Raw genomic sequence first — 14,678 nt, 5'->3', positions numbered from 1 at the left:
TATATATATGGAAAACTGTGTCAAAGAAAATATATAATTATGTCAATTCTGTAAAATGTATTGCATCTATTGGTCAATTGAAACAGAAATATCAGCAACCTGAACAGAAGTTGATCTCCTTTTAATAACAATAGTTATTACATGCAGTGTGGTGAAAGCTGCCTTATTCCTATTCAGATACATTGCATAAACCTGTTGTGTGCAGACACGGTCGGGGTCTCTGAGCATGTTCAGACTTCGATTGTCGGATGTACGGAAGTGAGATGAGTCCCTGAAGGCAGCGCCAGCTCCACCAGTGATCATTGAGCTCCCGAGAGACTCCATGGAGAGGGACTGAGATGAAATAGGACTTGCGGACGGATCATGGCGGCGCCTCTCGGACGGGACACCTTACCCGAACACTGGTCCTACGGTGTCTGCAGGGACGGAAGGGTTTTCTTCATCAAGTAAGTGTCAGCGTGAGGAATTTCCGACGCCGTCGGTCCCGGTTTGACGGGAGTTGCCGGGGTGTATCTTCCCCACCAGCCCCCCTTCCCCTGCTCCGGCGGTGTAACAGGTGTTTTTCTCTGCTCTCTGCCCGTGCTGCAGCGATGAGACCCGGAACACCACCTGGCTCCATCCCCGCTCCAGTGAACCTGTAAACTCCGGACACATGATCCGCTCTGGTAGCTAGCTTAGCCGGCTGGGCAAAAATACTTTCACCTGTTATCTTTATGACCGTTCTGTTTACTTTTCTGCTTCTCACGTAAGTGTCAAACTTTCAACTACAAGTCTGTTTTTTTTTTCTTTTTTTCTTTTTCTTCAGACTTGCCACCGGGATGGGAGGAAGGCTTTACGGACGAAGGAGCCAGTTACTTCATAAAGTAAGGACCCTAAATCCACTGCTACTGCTTTCCTCCTTGCTGTATTCAGCTGTGTTTTGAAGTTACGGTACAGCTTAACATGGCTGCTGCCTCTAAATCCCGCTCCGTGCAGAGGGAAATTACGGCAGAGCCAGTGTGGGTCAGAAAGAGGTGTGTCTGGGTCCAACCTGCCGCGCACCGTCTGCTGACCGTCTGCAGGAAATGCTGAGCAGGTCTCTTTATGACTCACGCGCTGCTGTCTGGGTACTGGAGTGTAACGAAGAGTTTCTCACAGTTATTTTGTCGAGTATTGTTGAAAATTTACACACACGTCCTATTTGTGAGCTTATAGGGACGTTTATAGAGGAAAGCCTATTTATTTAATAGGTTAATGGTCAAAATCTTTGCCTTTCTGTGTGTTATGTTGTGCTGCTTGGTGGAACTGTTGCTTCTCGCTTCGACACTCGACCTGGACTTTTTCTTCATAAAGTCTTCATACGTGTGTTGGTTCTCTTAAAGTACTCCCAAAGTCCAAAAGCATGATTGTTAATTGGTTACTCAGACGTTGCCCTTAGGTGTGGGTGAGTGTGTGCATGGCTGGCTGTCTGATGTGATAGAGTGGGGGCTTGTCCAGGGTGTACCATTACCTCTGAAACCAGGTATGAAGACGAGCTTTATCCCCCCTGCAACTCTGCACATGATTAGTTTAAAAATTAAAAATATTTACTTAATATATTAACATTTACATGTTTAATTGATTCAGTTTACTCTCATTGTAAAAAGTAGAACTAAATTACGATTCCCTAGCGGCACATTAAACAGAATAGGTAGGATGTCATGATTATTTTATGTTAAAAAGACTTAAATAAAATACACATTTATATAAAGCAGCCAACAATGTATCTTACATTGAAGCATCAGTTCTTCAAGCCCATTGTCCTTGCAGCACCCAGACAGAAGCTTAATTTAAATCTGGATGTACGAGTTTTTGAGGACTTGAGGCTCCTCCCTGAGGGCAGCAAAGTGAAGAGAAAGTATCCTGGGTGTGACAAGTGTTCTCATTATGTAGCTGCACGCTGCAGGCACCGCGTCCTGTACATGTTTAGCAGTGTCCAGTTTTTAATGATTTTCTGTGGTACTTTGATGACCTCTGTTGGGTCATCTTGTCAGCTGCCAGATAGAAACAGCTGCTATGATGACTCCAGTCTTTCAGGATCTGATAGAAATCTCGCTGATTATCGTTTTTTTTTTTTGCCACGTTAGTCATGTTTGGAGTCCATTTTCCAGAAATTTTGAGGACAGTTTTTTTTTTTTTACTGAATCACTACTGACCTGTTGCGGAGCGTGGTATTTATTTTGTCTCATGAAGACCATGATCGTATTTATTTTGTCTCATGAAGACCCTGATCGTCTCCTTGGTTTTGGAGATGCTAATCGCCTGGTTATTTGTAGAGGATTGTAACTACATGCTCATCTTAAGGCTCTCCCATACTTCTGCCGAAGCTGGACAGTTGACGCGTAAATTGGTAAATGAAACAAAAACGACTTTACAATTTCCATTCAGGAGTTTTTCTTAGCCATTTGACAATCTTTGATGGTATTTTTTATGAAGAATCTTACAAATATACTGGTATTCATTGTTGCCTGCGGATACAAAAACTGGATAGTGGAAGCAGACTATCTGAGTGCATTTCTACATAAAACACACCCACAAACATTTGACCAGTCACACAACACCCCCAGAGAGGAAGGACGTCTCTCTGCAAAAAAGATGACGCAGTTTATGTCGTACGACTACGTCAATGTGAGTCGATTTTGACGCTTCAAATAAGGAGTGAAGCCATAGTTGTGTTATCCCAAAATTTGATGGTGATGGTGCTTGGTGGTGTGTAGACGTGTGTGTGCGTGCGTGTGAAAATCATAAAAGACAGGTTGTGGCTGTGGGGCAGAGCACACAACCCATCTAGGGAGGCCTCAGACGTGGCTGTCACAGGTCGTTGTCCGATGACCTTTGCGGCATGTCTTCCCTCTCTCTCACAGCCTGTTAAATACTCAGTCACTGAGTGAGGACTGAGCACACAGCCTTGGGGAACGCCATACCTGCATTCCAACTAAACCTCTTTTCTGAACACTTAAGAGCAATTATTTAGAGCGTGTTCTGTTGGCATGTGCAGATTTATACCCCGATCTCTCATCTACTGTACTTATATGATTGTGTAAAATGCTAGATTATTATTATTCTCATGTACGAGAAATCTGAAAGGTACTAAAATTTCCCGGTTGGTGAAAGAGATTCTTTTTTCTTTGTAAAATTCTCACTTGATGATTATGGGTGTATTTTATATGTCATCATGCTTAACACATCATCACCCAAAATACCTCAGTAAGAGTGACAGGCAGTGTTTTTTTTTTGAAGATGTTTATTGAAACAGCTTCAGTTTCAATAAACTGAAGCTGTTTGTCTTTTCCATGCTAGAATAGTTTCCAAGCAGCTCAAATTAATCTGACTTACAAGGGAGTATTCTTCTTTTTAAGCCTGCTGACCAGGAACAAACAGCAACAGGTTGGGGAGGGGCAGCTTTGCTTCACTTTGTGCTGCATACAAGCCACAGAAAACTACGTTCACTCTGGCATCTCCTGAAATGGAACTTAAAGCATAGGAACAGTGTAACTTCTCAAAAGAGATGCGTATTTATGTAAAGTGGAGAAATGTTCTGAATAGCTGGAATATTTGATTGATTAGCATTTGAACTTGAAGCTTTGGGCTTTAAGTGTGCCATGTGGGATTTCACAATAGCCTTCCACTGAAAAATAATTCAAGCAAACTTCAGACTTTGACAAGATAAAAAAAGAAGGAAGAAACTGTTTTTTTTTTAGATAAAAAGGGGAATTTTCCATCCATTCTGTTTAATTCAGGATAAACATTTAGAAAATACACAGAAGAATGAAACAGATAAAACTTAAAAGTTTGGTAATCGGAAAATGTTTCTGTTATTAAGTTTTTCTATCGTCTCTTTCTTTCATAACCCGACAAAATGAACAATTTGTATCTTTTTAAATAATTGAATAAAACAAAATAACATGATAAACTCTTGGACCACAACTTTCTCTGACCCTTTTCTAATCTTGGACACTGCACGGAGTTCAACTACTCCTTTGCTTTCGCTGGAATACTTTGTTACAAAGTCCTCAGCTAGCATGCTAGCATGTGTAGCATGTGTATCTGATTTGTGCTGAAAAGTCTCCAGAGTTGGCTTTCCCAACGGTTCCCTTACGCCTGCTGCTTTCGCGATTCACTGAGGAAGTTTCTAGTTTCTATTTTAAAACTCCTCGAGTGTGGGACTTCTGTCTTTCAGAGTCAAAGCGTATTTAAATCAATCCCACGTTGTGATTTGCCACATTTTTTTTTGATAGGCAGATTACTGCTGCATGTCTTCTGTTTTGCATTTGGTGCAGCTGCGAGCAGCAGGCGCTGCGGGACGGAGGGGGGGGGGGGACGGGCGCTCTCTGCATTTTTGCTGATTGACATGGAATCCCAGAGGACGATCTTATCACGCTTTTACCTTCTGAATATGACGCGATAGTGACTCATTTATCATGCCCCAGTCAAAATAGCCTTTTTTCTTTTTTAAAAGGATGTTTATCTAAGATGTATGATTTATTTATTACATGAGAGCCTAGAGCAGCTTAGAGTCTTTGCTTGTTTGTTCAACTTCAACAAGTGTTTTGCAGTGTTTTTCTGAGCTCTCAGTTTTGATGGTGTGACGTTAAGGAACTGAAGGGTGTTAGCTGTAACATAATGACTCCTTTTGGCTTCAATGACTAAACCAGGTCAGTTGAAATCAAGTATTTATTTTGTGCCTCAGGCAGGTGAAAAGTGACAAACCTGTTTTAAGTCTCATCGATTATAAAGTCTTAAAATTAGTGGTAACCTGATCCTGATTTTTTTTTTCCAGATTCAGAATTGTGTTACCAATACTTAGTATTGCATTAAAATAAACTCTGTGTATATTCCTAAAAATGTAGTAAGTTTAAAGGGCCAATATGTACAATATGTGGCCCTTTAAACTTTAATTTTTTTAAATGAAATCTGGGTATTTTACATTACAAACAGAACAATTTGTAGTGCCACGAATTTCTGATGTCACTTGGACTTATCCTTTTCTAGAGGATTGTCCATTATCATCTCTCCCATTGATTATAATTAATGGGGCAGTATTGTGTGTTTTTCAGGCACATAGTTCAATTTTATGCAACAATAAAGCAACTGTTACCTTCATTTGTTATAAATTGGTTAATATGTCAAATGTGACTTAAAAGAAATTTGACTTTGTAATTTATTGTCTTGAAATTGGGCCTCTGTCTCTTTAAAAACTCCTGCTCTTTCTGAAGCTCTGCCTTCAGGAAGTCATCACAACATGGCTCCTCTATTAACCCTTTATGTTTTTACCAGAGTTTCATTGAGAGGGAGCTCCTGTAATGAGCTCAGCAGATTTGCAGTTTCACCAATTAGTGTTTGCTAATTGCTGCTGGCTAGTCTTAAGGAGCTGTGAGGTGGAAGCTTGGAAACTGGAGCTCAAAGGAGGAACTTTGTCTTCGAAGGCAGGGCTAAGTCCACCCAGGCGTTTTGCACAGCTGAATGGTTGCCAAGGAGATTGAAGGATTTCTCAAACATGCATGAAAGTATTAAAGCAACACTCCAGGTCTGTTTTGGATGACAGAATAACATAACGAGATGTAAAGCTCAAAAAAGTTGATTTTACATATAATTAACAAGGATTATCTCTATGAAGATTTGAAAGAGGCAAAAGCAAATGAGGTGGATTAGAAGTGCTTGCCAACAACTGATGGTGTCATCCAGAACACGTTGCTGCAGAATGTGGTGTCTGATGCCTGGATATTGAGCTGTCAGCATGTCATGACATCCTTCAGACTGTGATAGCAACAGCAGTCACTCTTCCTTGCAAGAGTGACTGTTACCGGAGATCCCTCCCGCCCGCAGCTTCACCGTCCATAACGAATTTACTTTGATGATATGAGTCACAACATTTAATTTCCCTTTAGGATAAAGTATTTTTGGCTCGAATTGAATCGACTGCGGCAAATGAACAAGAAGCAGCCTTGTGCTGTCGAGGCTGCAGTTGTTCGTTTTAAGCAAAGCTCAGACGACCTCGGAAAAACAATAAAAAGCAAACTATTAAGGAATTTCACGTTTCCTGGCTTCCCCCGGCTTCCACCTGTACAGAGAGGCCTTTTCTGCACGGAACGGGGACTTTTATTTCCTCGTCTTCTCCACCAGGCTGTCCACACACTTAATTGGCTGAAACACGGCATTTCTCAAACCAAAGTAACAAAGGGAAGTGATCTCATCTTTGGAATCCAATATCCTTTTTCACTTCAAACGGAGACTGTTTATGTAGAGAGCCACGGTTGTGTAACAGCCCTCCAGGGGTCCACCGCTGGAGCCTCTTCTATGCGAAAAATGTTTTTCGGCTTCTTATTACTCCACAAAAGAATAATACACTCCCCACCTCACTCTTTTTGGCTTAGTGCTGTTTTCAGTGGGTTTTAGCCATCTTCAGAGCCTGTTGTTACAACGGGAGCATGTGATTTATGCTATAAGTTAGCATAAATCAACGCTCTATAAATGTTTGTAAGTCCTGTAAAGTCCTTTTCCAACTAGGTTCCTCATTGCGCCATGCATGGACAAATAGTGACTCTGACAATCGTTCATAACTGGAACCTGGATGATATGGACTTAAAGTTTTATCACAGTATTTGTGATACCATTATGATAAAAAGATAAAGTGACAATAAGAACTATTTTCTACTTCTTTTTAGGTAACAGTATGACTGTGTCACAGCAATTAGAGCCCCACAAACACAAATAATGTTGAAAATAATTCCCATTTCTAATGCACTTCTTTAGGACACCAGCCACATAAAGAAGTGTGGTTTGTAACATTCAAATTTATACATATTTATTGATGCTTTTATTGAACAGTTGAGACAATACGGAGAGTTTTAGGGGAGGTGTTTAAACATCACTGATAGGTATTTATTGTGATGAAGATAAATCAAAATTCTTATCACAAGAAATTTAGCCGGTACAACACGATAAATGCCCACGCCTACTTAAATGTTACTTTATCAATCAAATCAAAGAAAATTACAAATTACATCTATCTGTCCTTTCAGTTTTTTGCGATTCTGCGATCACAGACATTCACACAAAATAAACAGATCTCTGTATTTTTTCACGCTAATCCATAACTGCGAGCTGCAAATTTAATGAATCAAAAATGTCAGACTTTTATGCTAACTCCCACTCGCAGGTATTATACTAGTGTGTGTTTGATGTGGCGAGTAACAAAAAGTCATATTTACCGTTATACAAAGGCGAAAATATCGCAAAATTCCTTGCAAACATTTCCAAATTAGCAACACAACATCTTTGATTTTTATTGCAGAAAAATCCCAAAAGCAATCGTGTAATCCTGGACGGATTGTTAAATACCGGTTCATTTGAAGAAGAACTCATCAAATGGAGAGACACCAATCATATTTTAACAGTTTGTTAATGGGATTGTACAAATACATTCTGGCACAGCTGACCCTTTGAGAGCATTCATGACCTTGACATGGCCCAAGATGAAGACGAGTTTGACTCCGCTGCCCTAAATGCTCACATTCTGCTGTTTGCCTGGACTTGCTCTGATGAAGCCCTCCTCTGTTTTCCTTGAGGCCTAACTTCTGTGAGTTTCTGGCTTCCAACCCTAACAGGTCATTTTCCTTCAAACATCCATTGCTTGAAGCAGGTTTACCTTAAAATAAAACCTGCGCGAAAATATGTGTGATTCTCTTTCCCCTTCAAGGGGCTAATAATGGGTCAAACTGGCCCGAACTCGCCGGTGACTCCCAGAGGGGGTGCTGTTGTTGTGAGGAGGTGGAGAGATCAAGTCTGGGGATAAACCTTCAGCAGAATGTCTGCACTGAGTTTAGCTCTACTGGAGGGGACTGAAAGAAGGCATGAGGTTCGGGGGGGGATTTCATTATACACATGCGCACACACACACACACACACACACACACACGCACACACACACACATACAACAAAACAGAAGAGGGACGGCGCAGGTCTGATGTCAGAGATTCCTGCAGCTAGCCTAGAACAGCTGGCGCAGTCCTACAAACCTCATTATCCTCTGCTTCAGCTAATCTGCAGAGGAGTGATAAAACGGTAACACAGCGATTCCACGACTTGGCCCGTGACTCTGCTTAAGGCACTTACTGGCTAACGCTGCTGACCAGATGAGCCTGCATCGCGCTGAATGAAAATAAAAACAGACAATCAAGAGAAAATTACAGGTTCCAGGGATGCATTTGCTGCTGTAATTTTGTGCAAAATTTTGTAGGTTAACAGGGAGAATTTTTTTTTTCACATACAATAGAGTTGCAGCTAACAATTATTTTAGTAATTGATTATTCTGACGATTAATCAGATCAGAAATGTTGGTGCATTCTGCAGATTTGCCATTGAACCATGCAAGTCTTTTTTGTAAAATGTTAAAAATAAACACCTAATCCAACTCCTTCTAAATGTGAAAATAAAAACATTTGTTGCCTAAAATGCAATAACATGGCATAAGTCTAAAGAACTTAAGGGTATTGGCTGTAACACATTCTAATGCAAAATGTCAATATATTTCTGTATAGCTTTGGCTTAATTGCTGCTCTGAATATGTTTTTATGAAATTACCTTTTTGAGTCTTTGTTTTCCTGTTAACAATTAATGGGTTACTAAATTAGTTGACTATTATTTCAATACTCAATTAATCTGATTAGTCATTTTGTCCCTAACATACAGACATTGTGAGAAAAACATAATGCATTGAGAATCAGTTATGTAAAAGGAGGAATTACTACAGTAACTACAGCTTGTAAAATAAAACTAAATTTATGACTGAATTTTAGAAGTTTTATTACTCTTGTTTAATAAAGTAATATAGGAGCAGGAATAGGACAGCTGGAGATTCTCACGGTGTGAGAACCTGAAATAAAATGTACCACGACATGATAGTAGCATTAGACAGATTTAAAACAGAAGTGCAGACATTTATTTTTCAATGATCTATTGAACTGAATGTTTTTGCTGTGACGATTCCTTGGTGCTCACATCAAGCGGTAAACCTGAGAAAGACCAGGCTTGTATATATCTGTTATATTGTCCAATGATTTTCCATCCTTTGGATTAGGACAAAGTCTTGCTCAACAAAGAGCTACATATTGAGTATTAATAATTAAAACGTACTAGCACTGCCAATGTCTGGGACTCCTGTTTGTTTTCTGCTGTTTTCCTGTTTTTTCTGCTGTCCTCTCTTCTTTCCGGTGAACTCTGTGGCTGCTCCATTCTTTTATACCAACTTTAAGCCTCGGCTCACAACAGACCAACATCTTCATATCGGTTTGTCTGAAGGTTACATCTCTATAGTCTTTCACTTGTCAAATTCCTCTGATTCTGCTCTCTGGATGAACTCCACACGTTCTAAACAGGCTCACGCATTTGACAATAAGTCAGACTTTATCCTAACATCAACATGAGATGACCACCTGGGCCGTCTCTATGGCAACCCGACAGAAAAAAAAAGGTTCCTAAATAGTAGGGATGCACCAATTAGATTTTTTTCACTTCTAATACGATACCGATATCTGAGGTTTGGTACAGAAAAACAGTGCTGAATCTTTTATTTAACACAGACATAAGTCTACTGATTTACAAATTTGTTTGATAACTGCGCAGTACAGCACACTTAAATATACCAGTAGCTTCACAAGTTTGGTAAAAGATGTAAAAACAACTTTAATTTATTCAGTCAGCGCAGTTAGCAGGATAACAGCCAATGTAAATTAAATACTAAAGAAACTGACAAAAACAGATTGACTGCGTTGGTCAAACATGTAAAAATAAATTAACAAACCTTTCAAATGGTTCAGAAAGAGCAATTAGGAAATCTAAATATAATGTAAAATAAATAAAACATCAATCAGAGCATGAAACGTAAAATTGGACTTGATAGTTCTGACCTTATAGATAGAGCACGTTGTTACGATACCAGATCTAGTTTTTTTTTTTAATGTTGGGACAGATACTAATATTAATATTGCCTCAGTGCATCTCTACTAAACAGTATAAAAGAAAATAAAGTACAAGAGAGCACCGGGCTTTTGACATAACATGAACAATAAGATAAGACCAGATGATGAATTTACTGATACTAATTGAAGATTTTGAAGCGGCCTAGTCAAAGTCTGGACTTAAATCTCAATAAGAAGCTTGAAAATCCATCCAGTGTGGCTGAAATAAACAATTCTGCAGAGAAGAGAAGGCCACAGTTCCTCCGTTTGTATCAATTTGTGACACATGACGGCATTCAGTGTGTTCTTAATATCACAGCTCATGCAGTTTGAACTCCAGAGAGGTCGGCACAGCATGTGAAGACAGACTCATCACTGCCTCTGCTCATTTTGATGCTGCCAGCTTCATTATTATCATCATTAGCCAACCAACAAATGAATTGATGTTTTATAAATATTAATTTCTGCGCTCCTTGGAGCCATTTCTTTTCTTTATTTTTTGTCTTTTCTTGCCACTGCATGTGTCGCAATTAACATATAATTGTGGAATTAAATTTTTTTTTTAAATCTGTGACCATATCTGTGTAATCATAATCCTCATCCATCTGAGAACAGCTGCAGAAATGTCACTTTTTTTATCATGTTTTCTTGCATTTCATTGAGCTCATTAGAGAATCTGTTGTTATGACAAAGCAAATCTGACTGTCATTTATAATAAATAATTATCCGTTATTCCACCTGGAACTTATGACATTTATTTGATCATTTTTGCCACATGTAGAGTACATCTTTTATGTCAAAAACATGACAAAATGTTGGATTTTAGACACATTTGAAAAACATACATCAGTGGCTGTAACCATTTCATCCTACAGTAAATTCTGCATATTAAAAAAACAAAAAAGGTTTCTTATACCGTAAAAACACCGTAAATGAACGGTCTGTGTGACCTTTTCAGGACGACAGCTTTGGTTAGGACCTGCAGCTGCTGTTGCGCTGAATCTCCCAGATACATGTTCATGCACCTAATTAGGCTGGTATTGATGGGCGGTCACTTGTTCGAGGCAAATGGATTAGACTGCAAAAATGTAGGTAGAGACTGCAGAATACAGAGAAGCTGAAGATGTTTTGTGTAATTTAGCGTAAAAATCCACATATTTCCAGCAGCAAAATCAACAGAAACCAGCAACTGTAGAAACGGTCATGAAATTAGAAGATGGCTACCGTTTAAGAGAAACACAGAATGTTAGTTTTGATTGGTCACATTCAGTAAATTATGATGTTGCTGGAAAGTAAATTTATTTCAGTGACTTATTTACTAAACAAAACACATTACTGAGACTAATTTTACACAGACTGGTGTATTCCAGTTCTTCTTTCTGTTAAGTCTGATTTTCTGCTAATGAAAACACATTTAAAATTAGAATATTATATTAAACCAATAAAAAAAATTTAGATACCATTTACAAATGGTGTAACATATGAAGAACTTCTGTTTCAAAGCTCCGTATGGGTTTAGCAGCCATTGTGCTTCCACAATGCCTCCCACCTGTGCAAAGACACTTTCTTTTTGTCCTCGTTCTTCCATCAACACATGCCGAACATGCATATAGGCCCTGGCCGGGAATCGAACCCAAGACGTTCCTGCGGCAAGGCAACAGTGCTACCTACTGTGCCACTGTACAGCGTTAAACAGTCTTCAGATGTTTAATTTGATTTAATCATTTTCTTTGTATAAGTAGATTAGGAGAAGGGGAAGGGATAATGAAAATATTTTGGGTTTTCAGTAGAGGTGTGCCGATCGATCGGCCACCGAWCATAATCGGCCAATTTCCGTGAAAAAGTGTATGATCGGTGATTGCCGATCACGGTCCCTTGTTGCCGATCACACAAACCGATCACCTGCATCTCATTTCGCAACCTGCATGTGCAGCTGGTCTCCTCTTTCCTTCACACTGCGCAAACGYGCAGCAACAAATCCTAAGSGATGTGGAACTATAACGCACTGAGTGACTGGGGAAGTTTGCGTGTTGCGGCGGAAAATTGAAGCACGTGGGGTGAAGCACGTCAAAATGCATCAACACGACGAATCTAATATGGCATAAAAACAATGCCATWCTTGACGGAGTTTGGCTACAACGAGGCTCACTGCAGTAAAAAAGACATGGAGGATCAGATAGCAGGTAAAGCAGCGCACAGCTACAAACACTCACCCGGATTAGCATGACGGCCAGAAAGCTAAACAAATTCCCCGCAAAATTATTTAAGTCTTCAGGCTGCGATGTAAGACGCTGGTTCTGCTCTTGCTGTTGAACCGCTGCTACGCGCTACAGGTAGCAGCGTATTTGACAGATGGAGCGCCGCTTCTGCTCCACCTGGTAGTGACTCTCACACCAAACCTCTGTTTAAAGCTGAAGCATCTAACCTAAAAAAAAATACATTTTACATACGTATTAAAACTTTCGCTGTCCTAACATGAGACAGATAATCTCTAAAGAAATAATCGATCTCCTCCCTGCTCTGCATAATTACTCCGCTCAGTCAGAAACAGCCACTCAGAACTAGCAGTAATCAGCTAACCGCAGTGCTATCAGGAAGTTTTCATTCAGTAACTCAGGATTATTTATTGTAATGGATCCTGTATTTGCCTTTGAATGTTAAGTTTTATACTTGAATTTTTTGGCAATGTTGAGAGGTTTTATTTTGACTTTGCATTATTTAGCCGCTTCAGAGCCTTCAAATGTTTTCAGTCTGTTAAAGATAGTATTATCAATAGCAGTGATAATACTGCTATTGATAAAGTTATTAAAAACAAGTTTTTGTCTAAATTAAGGTGAATTTATGGTTCCTTTTTGCACGTAATGTAACCGGTAGTGCTTATGATTAAAAAAAATAATAATTATGTGATCGGTATCAGTGATCGGAATCGGCAGGAAAAAACCAGATCGGCACATCTCTAGTTTTCAGACTTGATTCACAGTTCCATGATTTAAAAGGTAAAATTTGGATTTCAAGATTTTTTTCATCAATAGTGTCATTTTGTCTTTGTTTTCTTGTTGCATTTTATCCAACGTTTACGGCGACGTGAGACGTGCGTCATAATTCTGCACCAGAGAAGAAGCTTTTTATGATCTTGTAGCAACTTTTCATCTTGATTTTAATGTTGTCGGCTCCAATTGCTCAACAACTTTAAAATCGACCGATAGACTGCAGCGTCCATTATTACTTCCTTAAACAATGCGCTGCTATGTTTGCGTGAACCGTTTCATACAGAAGTCTAATTGTGGTCACATTTTGTTAGTAGTATGAACAACCGCAGCCAAAGAAAACCCAAAGTCAGATTTCAGTAAAACCTGAGCATTGAGAAATGCTGTGTGAACGTAGATAGATTGATTGGTCATATATTAGAGAGAGAGAGAGACACTGAATAATTCAATGAATCGCAGTTTCACAGGGTTCCTGCCAGAGAACTGGAATTGGCCGCAGAGTGATTTGAGCGCTGCCTGACTGGCAGAATAAGCACAATGATAGTATCATGAAGCTGTGACAAAGAGGCTTATCTCAAAGCAGCTTACAATAATGTCAGGAGTGTGGCCTTCCAAGACCTAAACCCTCCAAAGCCCCACGTTGTACCAGGCCGCAGATCCCATCAGCTCTGGAGTAATTGTCCTCCGGAAAACCTTACATTATTAAACCTTGAAAAACTTTATCTTTTTTTTTTTTTTTTGCTGAGTGAGCCGACTTCCTACGCAGCAACCTGTGATGTCACAAACTGACTCACTCAAAACTGCCAGCATGACAGAAGCCGAGGTGAAGAGGACAGCAGAACGCATCCGCTATGAGGATACACTGATTCTCAAACATTTTACTGTTTCTACATCTCAACTCTTTTGTTTTTTTGGTCTGACTCAGAGCCTTGAACTATTATATCTGAAACATTTCAGTTATCCAAAAGGTAAAGCGAGGATTTGCAATGACACATGTTGGGACCTTTTAGAGTATTATGCTGGTGACAGATGCAAGCCTGTGGGTGTGATGGCTTTTGTTTTTGTCACTAAATGAATCCCTGCAGGTGCATTTAGGTAGATTCAGTACAAAAAGTGAAACTCATATTAATAGACTCATGACACACAATGTCATTCATGACTCAATGTTTATACCAGTCTATTTGTTAGCATATTTAAAATTATTCCAGTGTACATTACACCCAGTTCTCGGTCTGGGCCAGCCCTGTGTGATAGTCTGAAATTGAATTGAACCAACACAAATTTATGACGATGTCCGCCGCCATTTTGCCCTGTTACTTAGTGTCGGTGAGCTGCGTAACGTAGCTTCCTTCACGTGCGTCACAGCCAAACATTAGCAATTGGGTAAAATCAGAGCCAATCATTTCAAGAATCCACGCCTCCTGCAAGCAATCGTTTCTCAATATCTGAGGGTCCAGACCATTCGTCTGGCGCAGAACTAAAGGCTGGCTTTGACCAGGCTAGGCTTTAAGGGAATATAGCTCACTGAGTAGAGTGGTGTGCTCTGAAACCGGAGTGTGTTGGTTCAATTCCTGGTCAAGCCAGGTCTTTCATTTTATTTTGCTGTGGGATCAGTAAAGTCATGTAGAATTTCCTTTCTCTGCCAAAATGAGTCAGCACAGTGAAATAGCTCACTGCGTAGAGCAACGCACTCTGAAACCTGGGAGTGCAGGG

At 39.7% G+C, this 14,678-nt stretch overlaps 1 protein-coding gene across 9 annotated transcripts in view; it reads left to right on the top strand.

Annotated features, from left to right (window-relative positions):
* Nucleotides 1-194: 194 nt before the first annotated feature.
* Nucleotides 195-14,678, top strand: part of LOC103465714 (pleckstrin homology domain-containing family A member 7-like) — a 152,723-nt gene continuing 138,239 nt past the window's right edge. For 3 of the 9 annotated variants that reach the window (XM_008410789.2, XM_017305316.1, XM_008410787.2), the window contains exons 1-3: nt 195-446; nt 589-665; nt 806-863. In XM_008410789.2, the coding sequence (XP_008409011.1) occupies nt 364-446; nt 589-665; nt 806-863 (218 nt within the window). In that variant the 5' untranslated portion in view covers nt 195-363. The remainder of the gene's footprint in view (nt 447-588; nt 666-805; nt 864-14,678) is intronic. The other 6 variants (XM_008410792.2, XM_008410788.2, XM_017305317.1 and 3 more) reach the window with 4 other exon arrangements.

Source organism: Poecilia reticulata, linkage group LG6 (assembly GCF_000633615.1).
Source record: "Poecilia reticulata strain Guanapo linkage group LG6, Guppy_female_1.0+MT, whole genome shotgun sequence".
In the NCBI taxonomy this organism is placed as follows: domain Eukaryota; kingdom Metazoa; phylum Chordata; class Actinopteri; order Cyprinodontiformes; family Poeciliidae; genus Poecilia; species Poecilia reticulata.
The sequence above is the reverse complement of the archived record's forward strand: the minus strand, read 5'-3'. Positions and strand labels throughout refer to the sequence as shown.